A 15,852-nucleotide genomic window follows, 5' to 3' on the forward strand; every position below is an offset into this window, starting at 1 on the left:
CACAAGTCAGACATCAAACAGTCATTCTTTACCTCTTCTCTCCTTCACTCCCATATTCAATGAGTTACCGAACTCTACTAATTTTACCTCCGATGTATCTCTTAAGTCCATCTACTCCTTCCAGTCCTCACTAACATGATTCTGGCCCAAGCTACCACTATGCCCTGCCTGAGTCTGCAATGGCAAATTATCTGGTCTCCTGCACTGTGACAGCATCTTGCTATTTAAATTTATTAAAATTAAAAAAAAAAATCAGTTCCTCAGCCATACTAGTGCTCATACATGTGGCCTGTGGCTACTGCACTGAAGAGGGAAGATACAGAACATTTCCATCATCACACAAAGTTCTGATGGCAGTGCCACTCCAATCTATTTCCCACATTAATGAATGCCAGAGCAACCCTTTTAACATGTGAATCAGATCAGCCCTTACTTGAAGCCTTCAATGATGAAGACTCAAATCCTGGGTCTCTGGAGACCTGGAAGGCCCTGTATGACCTCAGTCTTCTCTATATCATCAGTCCTGCTCTATCTGCTCTCTGCCCTCTTGCTATATGGTCCCTCTTTTGGTTTCTCAAAACCATCAGGCTGCTTCCCACCTCAGGGATTCTAAAGGCATTGTTCCCTCTGTCTGAAGTGAGCTCCCTGATTCCTTTTCCCTTCATTTAGTAATCCTTACTCATATTTCATATCTGAGGCCCACTAAGTTCTCTCATTATACACTTTCTGATAGCACACGTGTACCACACCTGCACTTTCATAAGATGGTGAAATTTTTTTGTCTCCTTCATAAGATTATATGATCCAGGAGGGCAGGGACCAGACCTATTATGTTTCCCAGTCCACATCAGCTCCTAAAAAGCATCTTGCACATAGTAGGTACTCAGTAAAAAATTGATGAACAAAGCAAAATTCTTTTAAGTCAGTCTTATTAAGGACTATACCTATTAAGCCCAGAAGGGCTATATTTTTAAGTAAATATGGATTTTCTTTTGCAGAAAGTCCAGAATTAGTTTTAATTTTAATGTAAAGTTAGTCTTTTTATAATTGTAAGGCTGATCCTTAAAATAGCAGTTTGAAGTGACCTTTACAATTTCCTAAATAAATCGCCACAGAAACCTCTGACATTTACAAATTAAATAGACTAAGTACTATCTCATCGATAATAAGCCCTGTTGTTATAAACATGATTGCAGGAGACAAATGCAAGTGATGTGTGGAAAAGCAAATCACTGTCCAGTTACTGTCAAAATAACGGGGACTAAATGAAGTAATAGGAAATGATGGCCATGATCCAGACATGTCCTTTAGAGTTAAAGCAATGAGAGCTGAAAACTAACAGCCAGAAGCAGCTTCATTTTCTTCTCCCTTGGGTTATGATTCTATAATGAAGGAAGAAGCAAGCTTGGGCATTTGGTGATTTTTTAAAAAAGGAAAAGGGTTTACATATTTGTTTTAATTAATGTTGCTAAGTGCTAGTTGATTTTCTATTTTCCTACCTATAAAATTTTTATATTTGGAAAGAATCAAAATAAAGGAACATAAAGGAACATAGAGGAGAAACAAGAAAAGGTCTTTTTGATAATTTAGCATATCACTCACTAAGCTTCCCCCATGTCTGGATGACTATTTGTGTTATCTGTGTAAATATCTTAGTGGCTGTAAGAGAGAACATGCCTGATTTTATCAGCAGGAAAGGACTGTCTACTTCTAGAAAGAACATATATGGTATTCTTATTCCCAAATGTTCTAAACATAATGTGTATAATAGCTACTCAAATATTATGTTCTTTTATAAAAGGGGTAATGTATTCTTTTCAATAGGATTAGGTCACATAAAAGGATTCCTAATACTTAAAAAGAGAAAAAAGAATCAAGACAAAAAGGATTAAATACTCAGTATCTTCACTTCTTAATTTTATAGACTTCATCTGAATCTGAACTTCTCTCAAAGCAATCCCCCAATGATACTAGTAACACCATATTTTATAGATACACACACACACACACACACACACACACACACACATACATATAATGTTGTTATGTTAACTGAAGAAGGGTGATAATTGTTCTGTTTATAAGACACGGAGCCCCATATTTGGCCTCAACGGTCAAGAGAGATTATCATTGACCAGGACCAGATGCTGCCTCTCAGCCACAACTGAGGAGCAGGAGACAAATTGTTCAGAGAGGAAAAACAGAACCATTGTTAAAAGCAGAAGCAGAGGGCTTCCCTGGTGGCGCAGTGCTTGAGAGTCCGCCTGCCGATGCAGGGGACGCAGGTTCGTGCCCCAGTCCGGGAAGATCCCACATGCCGCGGAGCGGCTGGGCCCGTGAGCCATGGCCGCTGAGCCTGTGCGTCCGAAGCCTGTGCTCCGCAATGGGAGAGGCCACAACAGTGAGAGGCCTGCGTACCGAAAAAAAAAAAAAAAAAGCAGAGGCAGATTGGATAGGGACTGCATGAGTATTCACAAAACTCAAGTAAGCTCCTACTAGCTGTAAGATACTATGTGCTGAGTTAACAAATATGATGAAGTCACTGTCCTCAAAAGTTTTGGATCCATAGGAAGATGGGTATGTATATGAATCATTAGGAAAAGACTGTGATAGGAAAGTACCCAGAGGGTTGGGACAGAGGAGGAAGAAGGGGGCGGGCAGAGGAGAAGCGGGTGCTAACAATTTCCAAGCAGTGTCTTGAAGAAAGCCACCTAGAAGAAATGGAGATTGGGCTGGTTATTGGTAGATCCAGAAGTTCAGTAAAAGGGCTGAGGAAACAGCACAAGCCAAGACCTGGATGTGGCCAAGCAGACCTTGATTAAAGAATAAAAAAAAGTGTGTCTTCCTTGTGGCTGGAACACAGGATGGGGGTGTGGGAAGAGAGACAGGAGACTCATGAACCCTATTTGTTTTTCCATCAGGAATTGGCCCATAAACAATCCAATTACAAAGGGCCCTTTGTACCACGAAGCATGGCCAAATACGTAGTGTATCGGTGACCCAGAAGGTGAAGCTGGGATGTTCCAGAACAACTGACTTTTTGTCCCTCTTCATAGTGACCTCTAAATCCTATATCACAGGAAGAGAAAAGTAAATCATAGAGGCTTTTCTTCAACTTTTGAAATCTTTCGTGACAAGGAGAACTTTAAAAATGCTTGTCCTTTCAGAGAATCGTATCTAGTTATCTTGAACTCAGAAGGCTACTCAGGTTCTCTTTTATCCCAAATACTGGAGTGGCCCTCACACTTTTTAGCCTCAGCACCCTTTAACACTCTCAAAAACGAATAAGCACCCTAAAGAACTTGTTTATGTAATATCTATCAATATTTACCATATTGGAAACAAAAACAGAATTTAAAATATTTTATTAATTTATTTAAAGTAATAATATACCCATTATATTAATATATAGATTTTTCATAAGAATATGTTACATTTTACAAAACAAAAATAATTAGTGGGAAGACTGATACCACTTTACATTTTTGCAAATCGCTTCAATGTCTGCTGTACTAGAAGACAATTGGATTTTCATATCTGCTCTACATTCAGTCTGCTGCTGTATGTTGTTCTGGCTGAAATATATGAAGAAAATTCAGCCTCACACATTTGTACAGTTGGAAAGCAAAGAGTATTTTGATAGTCTTTTCAGATAATTGTGGTAATTTTTCTTTGGTACTACAACAAAACTTGACAGGTGGTCAAGGTTTTTTAACAGTTGCAATGTGGAGTTAGAAACCACATCAATTAATTTTTGTACTATTACATTAAAATCCATTGGGTCATCTTGCACTTTGAATGCACTTTTTCTCACACATGATTTTATAGCAGCATGCATTGGTCATTTGGAAAATATTGGTTCACTGAATTATGCACATCTTCCAGATGTTGATACATTTGATTATACAACATTGAAAAACCATATTTGTTAATATCATCACCAATCTCAGCAGAAGAGTCTTTTAGTGTTGGTGAAAGACATTAAGGTTATGGTGGCAATGTGCAAGCTTTTCAAAATTCTAATTTTCATTTAGAAGCTCAAGTTTTACCTTTGGCACAGATACTGTTAGTTTTGCTTGAAGCAACGTGCTCACTTTTGCGACCACATCTATCAATTACCCAAGTCTGAATAACCAGTTTGTCTTCAGTAGTTCTTTCAAGTAAAAATGGTGACTTGTGAAACAACATGCGGCTAGTTCAGCTTGCAACTCAATCACACGAGTGCTTTTCTATGAGGCAACCACTATTTTTCATCATGCAGCAGAAACACCTTAAGCGTCCTTTCCATTTAATCATACAGAATATTACAATGATGTGTACTCAATGATTGAGATTTACTAGAATCAGTAAATTTTTTGCTTCATTAAGAGCATTCATGAGTGAAACTGGCATCTTTTTATTTGTTATCTGCAGTGAAGGATATGATCACAGGTATATCTCATTTTATTGCCCTTTGCTTTATTGCTCTTTGCAGAGCAGACACTTCGTTTTATAAAAATTGAAAGTTTGTGACAACGCTGCATTGAGCAAGTCTATCAGCATCATTTTCCCAACACCATTTTGCTCACTTTGTGTCTCTGTTTGAAAATTTTCACAATATTTCTTTTTCATTACTATTATATTTTTATGGTCTATGTGATCAGTGATCTTTGACATTACTATGACTTACTGAAGGCTCAGAAGATGGATAGCATTTTTTAGCAATAAAGTATTTTTACATTAAAGTATATACAGTGTTTTTAGACATAATACTACTGCATACTTAATGGACTACAGTATAGTGTAAACATAACTTTTTTTTTTTTTTGCGGTACGCGGGCCTCTCACTGTTGTGGCCTCTCCCGTTGCGGAGCACAGGCTCCGGACGCGCAGGCTCAGCGGCCATGGCTCACGGGCCCAGCCGCTCTGCAGCATGTGGGATCTTCCCGGACCGGGGCACGAACCTGTGTCCCCTGCATCGGCAGGCAGACTCTCAACCACTGCACCACTGGGGAAGCCCCCTAAACATAACTTTTATATGCACTGGGAAATAAAAAAGAATGTGTGACTAGCTTTATTGTGATATTTGATTTATTGCAGTGGGCTGGAACTGAACCCACAATGTTTCTGAGGTATGCCTGGTGTTAGTACTATCTGGTGTCTCTGCCATGGCTATCACTATGGCTTCAGCAGTTTTGCCCACCACTGCTTTTGCAATGTAACTGCACCTGTCAGCACAGTAAAAAAGGCAGAAAGTCTTAGTGTTATTATAAAAATATAATAAGCTTTGATTGTGCAGATCCCCTGAGAGATTTCAGGGATATCTAGTGATCTGCAGATCACACTTAGGTTAAGTGGCAACCTTGACTATGGTGTTGTGGTCTCAATGCTAGGGCCTTCCATAGACATTATTAACACAGACATAGATTTTAGCACATTTTTTCTACTACAGTATTCTTTAAGAAAAATACTTCTAAAGTAGCAGTGAGGCATAATCATCTAGGAATATCATATTTAAATATAAAGAAAAAAGCTCAAATTAGAGTAAAATTTCAGGACGTCGCTAACATCTGCGGCACAGCTAGACATCTCACTTAGGATTTTTCATTTGCTCTCAGGTGCTGCTTCATCTACCACTGTTCTTCCAAATCAGCTTGAGAACATTTCTTTCAGCTACTCTGAATCTTTATATGCCTGGTTAAAGTCCCTAAGGATCTGAAGTGAGGGCTTCTAGCACAATACTTTCTTCTATGGTGAAGTTGGCTCTCCTGGCAGGAAACCTTTATCTGCTGGCTTAAAATTGACTAAAGCACCCTGTTTGCTCTTACAATTTCTCAACCCTTAAAGGCTCAGTCTCCTCTCCCATCCTGTAGCCAAACAGAAAGAGAAAATGTTATGAAATAGAATACTCTAGCTAATCTGGGTAAACCCTGCTAGTCATTAGCACAAAGGAACAATTTTCTTATCTATATAACCAGTTTATTATAGGCTAGCATCCCCACAGTACCCTGACCAGATATTCCCTTCCTGATTAACAGCTTTAAATGTGCTTACAGATCATCATGCTCATAGTTATGCATGAAAAATGAACAATCTAGTTCCCCTGGTAACATTTACAGTCTGTCTTATGACAGAAGCCTATTTATTAAAGGAACCATGCTCCCTTTCCCCTTTTCTAAAGATTCTCCAACAAGATTTGTGCTTTTCTTGGTGTTCCTTCTCTCTGTTACTAGAACAGTGCTGGGTATCATAAAGAGCTAAAACAATGCTTAACTTTTTTTTATTATTAATTACTGAAGTATAGTTGCTTTACAATGCTGTTAGTTTCTGTTGTACAGCAAAGTGAATCAGCTATACATATATATGTATCCCCTCTCTTTTTCATTTAAATTAAATTAAATTAAATTAAATTAATTATTTATATTTTTTTGGCCGAGTCGCATCTTAGTTGCGGCACATAGGATCTTTGTTGAGGCATCAGGATTTTTCCTTGCGGCACGTGGGCTTCTCTCCAGTTGTGGTGTGCAGGCTTCTCTCTAGTTGTGGCATGCAGGTTTTCTCTCTCTAGTTGTGGCACAGGGGCTCCAGAGTGCGTGGGCTCTGTAGTTTGCAGCACTTGGGCTCTCTAGTTGAGGCGCATAAGCTCAGTAGTTGCAGCGCATGGGCTTAGTTGCCCTGCGCCATGCGGGATCTTAGTTCCCCTACCAGAGATCAAAGCGGGGTCCCCTGCACTGGAAGGCGGATTCTTTACCACTGAACTATCAGGGAAGTCCCTATATCCCCTCTCTTTTGGATTTGCTTCTCATTTAGGTCATCACAGAGCACTGAGTAGAGTTCCCTGTGCTATACAGTAGGTTCTCATTAGTTATCTATTTTATACATAGTAGTGTATATCTGTCAATCCCAATCTCCCAGTTCATCACACCACCATCCACCCCCCACCCCTGGTATCCATACTTCCATCCTCTACGCCTGTGTCTCTACTTCTGCTTTGCAAATAAGTTCATCTGTATCAACAATGCTTAACTTTTGACTTACATTGAGCCCATTGTCCACTATTGGGATTCAGATAGTTAGGATAAAGGCCTTGTGGTTTTTCCAGGTTGTTCAGTACTGTTCGAATATTCATTACCTACAACAGAAAATGGAATGTTACTATGAAAATATGAAAAACAAGTTTGGTGCCATTCTTCTCTCTTTCTTGATTACATTTTTCCATGTTAGAAAAAAACCCCATTGATTTAAATGATGCAGAATTAGAGCAAAGAGAGTTGCCACCAGCTTACAAAAATAATAACGGTAAGTGAATACAGTCTATCATATGCCAGACACCACAGAAGAAACTAGGATGTATCAGTGGATAAACAAAGTCATTACCATTTTGGAATTTGCATCCAGTGGAGTGAGACAGCTAACAAACAAATAAATATATCAGGTGGTAATAAATGCTGTGAAAAAAATACAAAAGAGTAATGGGACAGAGTGATGTGAGGTGGTGAGGCTGTACTCTGTTAGTCAGGGTGGTCTGGGGAGGCTACTGGGAGAGGGTTTCAGCAGAAATTAAGTCATGCAGAGCAATGGAGGAAGAACATGTGGGCAGAAGGAAGAGCAAGTACAAAAAAGTCCTGAGAAAAGAGTGGGTTTGGCAAGACCACCAAAGGTGGAGGTGAGGAAGTGAAGGGGAGAATGTCGGAGAGCCTAGAGGTGGCCAGGGCCCACATCTTGCAGGCCTCACAGACCATAATGTGGGCTTATCTTATTCTGAGTGTGACGCAAAGCCATTGAAAACTTGTGTTTTTACAGGATCGGTGTGACTGAGGGGGCAAGGGAGGAAGTGGTAGTCAGATGGCTACTGCACAGTCCAGGTAAGAGATGATGGATCCCTGGACTAGGGTAGCAGCACAGGTAACGGGATACAAAGGATTTCTTGATGGATTGGATCTGAGGTTTACCAAAAAGAGAGGAACCAGGATGACCTCAAGATTTCTGGTCTGAGACATTGGGTAAACTGAAGCGTCTTTACCCAGATAATGAAGACTAGAGTAAAAGCCAGTGTAGGGTCTGAGACATTTTAAGTGGGAGTTGTCTGATAGGTCTTTCAGTGGAAATGTTGAATAGGTACTTAGCTATAGAGCCTGGAGTTCAGGGGACAGGTTGGAATTGGAATTACAAATGTGGAGTTAACAGCCTACAGACAGTATGTCAAGTCATGAGATTGGATGAAATAATGGAGAGAGTGAATGTAAAAAGAAGAGGCCCTGGTTTGAGTCTTGGGGTTTTCCAATGTTTAGAGGTTGATGTGATAAAGAAGATCCAATATAGGAGACTGAGAAGGAGCACCTGGCAAAGACGGAGGCAAGCCAGGGGCAGAGAATACCTGTGGAGAAGGAAGTGATCAAGTGTGCCAATGCTGAGAGGGAGAGGGAGAGGGAGAGGGAGAGAGGGAGGGGGGAGGGGGAGGGGAGGGAGGAGGGAGGGGAGGGGAGGGAGGAGGGAGGGGGAGGGGAGGGGAGGGGGAGGGGAGGGGGAGAGGAGGGAGAGGGGAGGAGATGGGGAGGGAGATGGGGAGGGAGAGGGAGAGGGGGAGGGGGAGGGGAGGGGAAGGGGAGGGGAAGGGGAGGGGAGGGGAGGGGAGGGGAGGGGAGGGGAGGGGAGGGGGAGGGGAGGGGAGGGGGAGGGGAGGGGAGGGGGAGGGGGAGGGGGAGGGGAGGGGGAGGGGAGGGGAGGGGGAGGGGGAGGGGGAGGGGAGGGGGAGGGGAGGGGAGGGGGAGGGGAGGGGAGGGGAGGGGAGGGGAGGGGAGGGGAGTGGGAGAGGGAGAGGGAGAGGAAGATGGGGAGGAAAAGGGAGGGAGAGGGAGAGGTGAGAATGACTACTGGATCTGGCAACAAACACAGCCCTCACTGGTGTGGCTAGGAGAAAAGCCTGGTGGGAGAGCATTCAAGGGAGTGGGAGTCAAGAAGAGAAGATAACAAACACAGACAACTCTTCCAAAGAATTCTGCTGTAAAGCAGAGCTGACAAGTGGGGTGAGTGGTGGGGTGATGGGTGTGTTTCTTGAAAATTAGAAACTGATTCAATTGCTACTTTGCATTTGTAAAACACTTTGAGTTTAAAAAGTCTTTCATGTATACGGTTCACACAGTCCACAAAACACTATAGTTTTAGATAAAGGAAAAACTTCAGAGATGTAAAGTTACTTGCTTGAGGTGTAGAGAATCAGACATGTAAGCGAGGCCCTCTTGCACTGAGTTAGAATGGTGCCGTGAAAAGAATGGTTTACAGTTTGGTTAAATGAAATGCTGCATGTAACAAAACTTCATAAAGGGCTATATTAAAATTGGTGGTTCTTTTCCACATTCCATATTACTAAATCTCCCCAGAGAGGGATATTGTTTCCAACAAGTACTTTTTTGCAGTGCAAGGTATACTGAAGAATCTCACCTTATCAGCAAAGATGGGGTTTCCTGATAAGTAGCTCAAGTGTATAAACTCCAAATGCAGAGTTCCAAATTCTGCCAAAATACTGCTGCCTCCTGAGGCCCAGGGCCAATTCCTTCCAATCCCACTAAAGAAGAGAAGAAAGTGAAAAGTTATGGGTCAGAATGATTCCATTTTTTGCAGCTCTAAGTAGAAGTGAAAGAGACAGCTTTTGAATAATGACACCTCAGTTAATAGTTTGCTCTGTATATTTTAAAATATCCAGTATTGCTTTCTTTGGCTACTGGTTTCAGGCTTTGATTCCTATCTTCAAATTGAAAACTACTTTTGACTTAAGTCAGAAAGAAGTTGTTATGTGCTTGCTGCTGCTGAACAAATATTTTAGAAGGTACAGGTGCCATAAAGAGATATACACCCATTCCAAGTAGAATACAAAACAAAATCAGACCAAAACACCCCTATCATGCTCCATATCCCATATTAAGCCTTTCAACATTTTAATTAATTTCAGTCTGAGAGTCCAGGGACTTTTATAGACATTCACATTATATACAACATTTTTCTTGGATATCAGATATATTTCAAAGATTCGTTAGTTATATACTCATTCCACCCTGCTTTAAACTTCCTCCCCGTTTACTAGACTTCCTTTCTTATGTTTCCCTTCACACAATTTTACCTATTTTCTAAGGCACTCATGTATTCCATGACCTATTTAATCTATCCTCAAGAACTTCAACAAAATTATGTAATTCAAATCTGAAAGAGGTCAAAGGAATAAGCTTAAAAAATTATTGCCTTGTGGCTCATCTTAGTGAAATGCTTTTTAAAAAGAGTTAGTCCTAAACATACATTGACACAAATACACATAAAGTGGCTCTTGAGACATGGTCATACCCTTGGGTACAGTTTATGTCTGGAGAGCTACTTAAAATGTCAAACACAGGTGATAATTCAAATAAAGTCAATGATTCTCCTGACCAATAAATTCTCTTCCAGAAAGCTGAAAACCCACATTTTGGTTTTCATTCAGACTTACATTTACTGCATGCCTACACTTTGCCAGGGACTATGCAGGGCACTGGGTTACAAGGATCCTTATGATGAATAAATCACTCTTAAGGACCTTATAGCATAATGGGAAAGAAAGACCTAAGCGTAAATAATTCCAGTCACATACAGTAAGTGCCAAGTTAAATGTGTGAAGTGTTCTGAGCACCTAGGGCCAGGACATGCAATCCAACATGGAAGGGATCACAGAAGGCTTCTTCGAGGCGAGTCCTGAGTAGATTCTTGAAGGGTAAATAACAAGTAGTGAGGGAAGAATGGAGAGAAGGAGAATCTGGACACAGAGAGACACACAGCAGAAGGGCTAGCCGGGAACCTGAGGTAGCTCCTGAGACTGGTGAGTGGAGGAAAGGGAAGGTGGCAGGAGAGAAGGCTGCAAGGTTAAGTTGAAGCCAAACGTTGCAGGCTTGTGGATTTCTCACTTTCCTCTCTTTCTAAGTTGGCCCCATAGACATACTGCTCTCGGTGTCCCCTAGGTTTCCTATCCCCTTTGTTTTTCATTTTACACATTCACAGCCCTGGGTAAACCCTTCCAGTTCTGCCACAGGCATGCTGAGGATGCTGATGAAAAGGAAAACAATGGTGACAATCTGGTGTCTGACACTGTAGGCTGCCACCCTCTTATTCCCTGTTTCTTTTTGGAGTAAAATCTAGATTTTGCTCCCAAACACAGATTTATAGTAAACCTAATAAAAAAATAAACAGAAATAAAAGACAGAGATCTGAAAACCACATATTCATTTATTTTAAAAAATGCCTTACATTTATTAACTTCTGGGACTGAGAGTCAGTTTTTATTTTCATCGTTGGCTTAGATCAAAGGAATATCCAATCATCCAAATAGGATGAACAGCTACTTTCAAATTTTATTAACATATGGCAAATGCATACAGTAACTGGTCACTAATTTGCCATCATGACATGTTATGTTTTTATTCCAACCGTTCTATCACTGACCAAAGTCAATAAACCTATTTAGCAAAACTCCAAATTTCTATGTTCCAGAGAAACTATAAAAGCCACGGTATCAGGGCAAGAGGGAGTGATGACTTCACCCTGGAGAAGGAAGAGGATGGCATGCCAAGGAGCCCAGCCCAGTTTCCAGAGCTTCAGGGACTGGTTCTTTTCAAGTTCAGGGTGTTAGAGGCTATGGCAGCACACTCAGATGTGAAACTTAAGCTGTATATGTACTAAATAAAATTCAAATTACTTTTGTATGCAGGCATTTGTTCTCTGCTATTAATGTGGTTAATCAAGAAAAAATCAGAGATATACTGAAAAAATTTCAATATGTTAAAAAAAGATTTAAAGGTTTATATATATATATATATATATAATGTCTTTGTCTTTGCACACATTCATATCAGAAGGAAAACAGCACTGTATCACTAATTATACAGGGAGCAAAATATTAAAAGCACTAGCAAAGGATATATCGTGAACAGAAAGGAAGCTGGGTTTCGAATACATATATATTTATATGAAAGTATAGCTTTGGTTGCCATTCTTTCAATCTACAAAATTACTGTGTTTCAGTAAAATTATAAGATCAATGGTTACACTGGCTCTTAAATGTAAATCAGGGAAGGGTTTCAAGAAATCAGATAGGGCATCATTATATCTAGATATTAAATAAGGTCATTTGCCTTTTCTTAGGCAAAGCTGCAAAGACATGGAGATTGGCCTGGAAAGCATGAGGCACATGCCATGGGCCATCACAGCTGAAATACCTGTGTGTCAGGGAAGTGGCTGCCTACTTGCACAGCAAATTTGTAGTGAGTCAAAACCAAGTTTTGGTCACTCACAGAACAATTTCTAAGATCTTTTTTGTGTCTAAATTCTATGAGTCTATTGAAAAATCTATATATTTATATGGCTCTAATTTCTTTTTTTTGGTATTTTTATTTTTTTAAAACTTTCTATTTTCTATTGCAGTATAGTTGATTAACAATGTTGTATTAGTTTCAGGTGTACAGCAAAGTGATTCAGTTATTCATATACATGCATCTATTGTTTTTCAAATTCTTTTCCCATTTAGATTGTTACATAAAATTGAGCAGAGTTCCTTGTGCTATACAGTAGGTTCTTGTTGGTTATCCATTTTAAATACAGCAGTGTATCCATTTTAAATACAGCATATATAAAATAATATATATGGACAGTGGGCATTTGACATGAATATGGTGAGTCTGTGATAAAGGGAAATGAGTCAAGAAAGATTCTGCTCCCTTGGTCTGGGAGTCAGGGTGCCCTGGGCATCCCATGATACCAAAGGCTAAGCTTTCTAGACCTCTGGCTCAAAATGAATTTAATTTGAGAGAATAGGGGATTTTAAACGTCTTTAACTTTAGTTCTGCTATCATAGTACTTTAAAGGCAATCATGTTCTCCTATCTTTATTTTACAAGCACTAATAATATTTTAGAAAAATATTTTAAAGATAAAATAACAGTTTGTGTTCAGAAACTGTATGTTCCATAAGGCAGGCATGAAAGGGAAGAACATTTAAATATTGCCAATATTGTTATAACGACTGCATTTTAAGCCAAATATTGCCAATATTGTTATAATGACTGCATTTTAAGCCAAAATGATGACTCAGCATATGGAAATATATACAGACACAAAAAGGCAATTAACATGACTGGGGAGCTGTCAAGTGTTTGGTTCAAAGAATCCTGGAATAGAACTTCAAACTCTGCTATCATTCTAATTTCATTTATTTCGGTTTCCTCCAATCTCCAGTTCTTCCATTTTAAATTGGAGTATTATTTAAAACATGTGTCTCAACTTTTAATTTAAAATTTCACTATTCTACAAAGGTAATAATTCTTTGAAAGTAAAACATCACATCAGAAAATAACTGATTATGGCAATTGCAATTAGAAACGTGTCTTTTAAAATATTGAGTTGCGGGCTTCCCTGGTGGCGCAGTGGTTGAGAGTCCGCCTGCCAATGCAGGGGACATGGGTTCGTGCCCCGGTCCGGGAAGATCCCACATGCAGCGGAGCGGCTGGGCCCGTGAGCCATGGCCGCTGAGCCTGCGCGTCCGGAGCCTGTGCTCCGCAACGGGAGAGGCCCGCGTACCGGAAAAAAAAAAAAAAAAAAAATTGAGTTGCTATGATTCTTTTGAAAGTGTGGATTACTGTGTTGTTGCTCTAGAGACTGTAATTTGAATGTGGTTTAGTAGCAGCCGTAATATACTTCCTCATTCTACTGCACTCAAAAACAAGAAGGTATAATTATTTACCGAACTCATAACTCTGATAAGCAATGGGTGTTATGTTTTCTCTTCTCTCTCCTGGGAATGGTTAATAGCTCCAGAGGAAGGAAGTACAGTACTAATGATGTTATTCTACGCACGTTTGAATCCTGTGGGAGAGCTGCTCTTTCGCCAGAGCTTGTAATGAATCAAGTAGCTGGAGGATTGCTCTGGATTGATGGTATACGCCTTCAAAATAATCTTAAATCTAGGTACCTGAAGTTATATGCTATCGTTACTCCCCAGATAAAATTTGGAATATTAACAAATACATTTATTTACTTAATATAATCAAATGCAACAAATAAAGAATTTACAGAACTGAAACAATTCTAAAAAATTGCCAGATGAATATGTAAGCAAAACATTAAATAGTTCTAAAGTCTTGATTAGATATAGACTTTCAATTTACTCTTCCTTGCTGCTTGCTCTTCTCTGCGAAATGGGAAATGGACCAATAAAGAAATTTATTGAGGATTCTTGTCTGAATAATTTCTGATTAGCTGATCAGTAAACAAACTCCTTTCAAGTTCATAGTCCAAAATACAGCTTATTCCTTGTGGCTATGGAGTTAACAAGTTTTGGAAGAAAAAAATTTCCCATATTCTATATAACATGGTAAAGCTTTACTTATGTTTGCAAATGACGGGGCACACAGGGATATTTAATTCAAAAGAGCAGATAATCCAATAATATTCCTTTTGGATTTTAGCATTGATTAGGAAAAAAATAATTGGAAAGTTCATGATGATTGTTTCATTTAAATGTATTCCCAAAGCTAATTGATTTTGAGATTAAGCAATTTCAGCTTCACTTATTACAAATGCTTCCTTCCTGCAAAGGTTTGCACAGTGCCAATCTTTCAAGTTTGTAGTCTAAGACCTCATAAGACTTGGACTAACAATTCCAGGGACTGGCATTCTAAGACTAGTCAAGATTCTACTGTAGCTCATGCACAGAAATTTTGACTGGGGAGCACTAGTCTCCTGAGGGCTATCCTATCAGGGAAAGCTGGCTAATAAAGGGTAGCCACTTGACTGAATTCATTCATAATCCAATACTTACTGCTTCTGAACAGCAGCATGTGGTTTATATCTCCAAAGAATGTTCATACTTAAGTTTTTTAAGCAAGGGCCGAAATAATTTTTTAAAATTATCCATATCTTGTCCCACTTTGTAGGTATTTATTTTAGACAGAATCGAAACTGAATATTTATTATTTTAGTTTATTCTCACAGTCAATACTGCTGTCCTTGTATTTGACTACCTTGGATTGGAGGATAGGCTGGGGCCTACAAAAACTGAGATGACATGTCCTCTTTAATTCCATAACTAACCTGCTCCTAAGGTTCAAAGATGCTAAAATTGTTTTCCAGCTGCCCTTTGGGTAAGACCTCCTTGCTAACCAAACCACTTCCAACAGACTGAAAATAAGTTGAACGTAGCTTCTGCCCAGTTATTGGGCAAACTGGGATATCCTATCATTAGGTCAGAGAACACCACCAAAAGGCAGTACTGATGAGAAAGCATTTCAGTGCCCTTAGGATGTGTGGGCATGCACACACATTTACTTTACCGCACTTAAAAAAAATCGTATTCTACCTGTTGTTTTAAATATACATTACATTTTTCACAGACATTTCCCATGTCAATCAATGTACATCATCGTTGTTGTTGAGTGTTGAGTGCATAGTATCTGACTGAATGGATATATTCTAATTTACTTAAACACACCCCTACTGATGGACACTGAAGCTAATTTATTTTTTATTTTTAAGTTTTTTTTTTCCACTGTAAACAATTTAGTGGTATGTCTGGACCTTTTATAAAGCTAACTTATTTCTTAATAAAAATGCCTACATTGATTCCAGCTGGAAGATGTTAGTTGAATTGTCTAAACCGATAATGAGGATGGATTTCGGAATGTGTACTGGAGGCATAAATGCCCACTATTTACAGTTATTTCTCTTTACAAAATGGGCCTATTGTATCCCACCACATTTGGTAGAACTCTAGAACTCCTGGGATAGCTCAAATCCATTTGTTGAAATCACATTAAGTCCTTTAAAACTGGAGATGTGGAAGTTACAGACAAGGATCTATATC

General features: G+C 39.4%; 1 protein-coding gene across 11 annotated transcripts in view; it reads right to left on the reverse strand.

Annotated features, from left to right (window-relative positions):
* Positions 1-15,852, reverse strand: part of MAN1A1 (mannosidase alpha class 1A member 1) — a 212,548-nt gene that overhangs the window by 68,547 nt on the left and 128,149 nt on the right. For all 11 annotated transcript variants that reach the window (XR_004022419.2, XR_004022421.2, XR_004022420.2 and 8 more), the window contains exons 6-7: positions 9,421-9,544; positions 7,018-7,111 (exon numbers count right to left, since the gene is read on the reverse strand). Coding sequence is in view for 2 of the 11 variants with exons in the window: in XM_089921966.1 (XP_089778092.1) it covers positions 7,018-7,111; positions 9,421-9,544 (218 nt within the window). In the remaining 9 variants the exon portion in view is untranslated. The remainder of the gene's footprint in view (positions 1-7,017; positions 7,112-9,420; positions 9,545-15,852) is intronic.

Source organism: Delphinapterus leucas, chromosome 12 (genome assembly GCF_059928025.1).
Source record: "Delphinapterus leucas isolate spDelLeu-1000000601 "Yukka" chromosome 12, BTC_Dleu_Yukka2, whole genome shotgun sequence".
In the NCBI taxonomy this organism is placed as follows: Eukaryota; Metazoa; Chordata; class Mammalia; order Artiodactyla; family Monodontidae; genus Delphinapterus; species Delphinapterus leucas.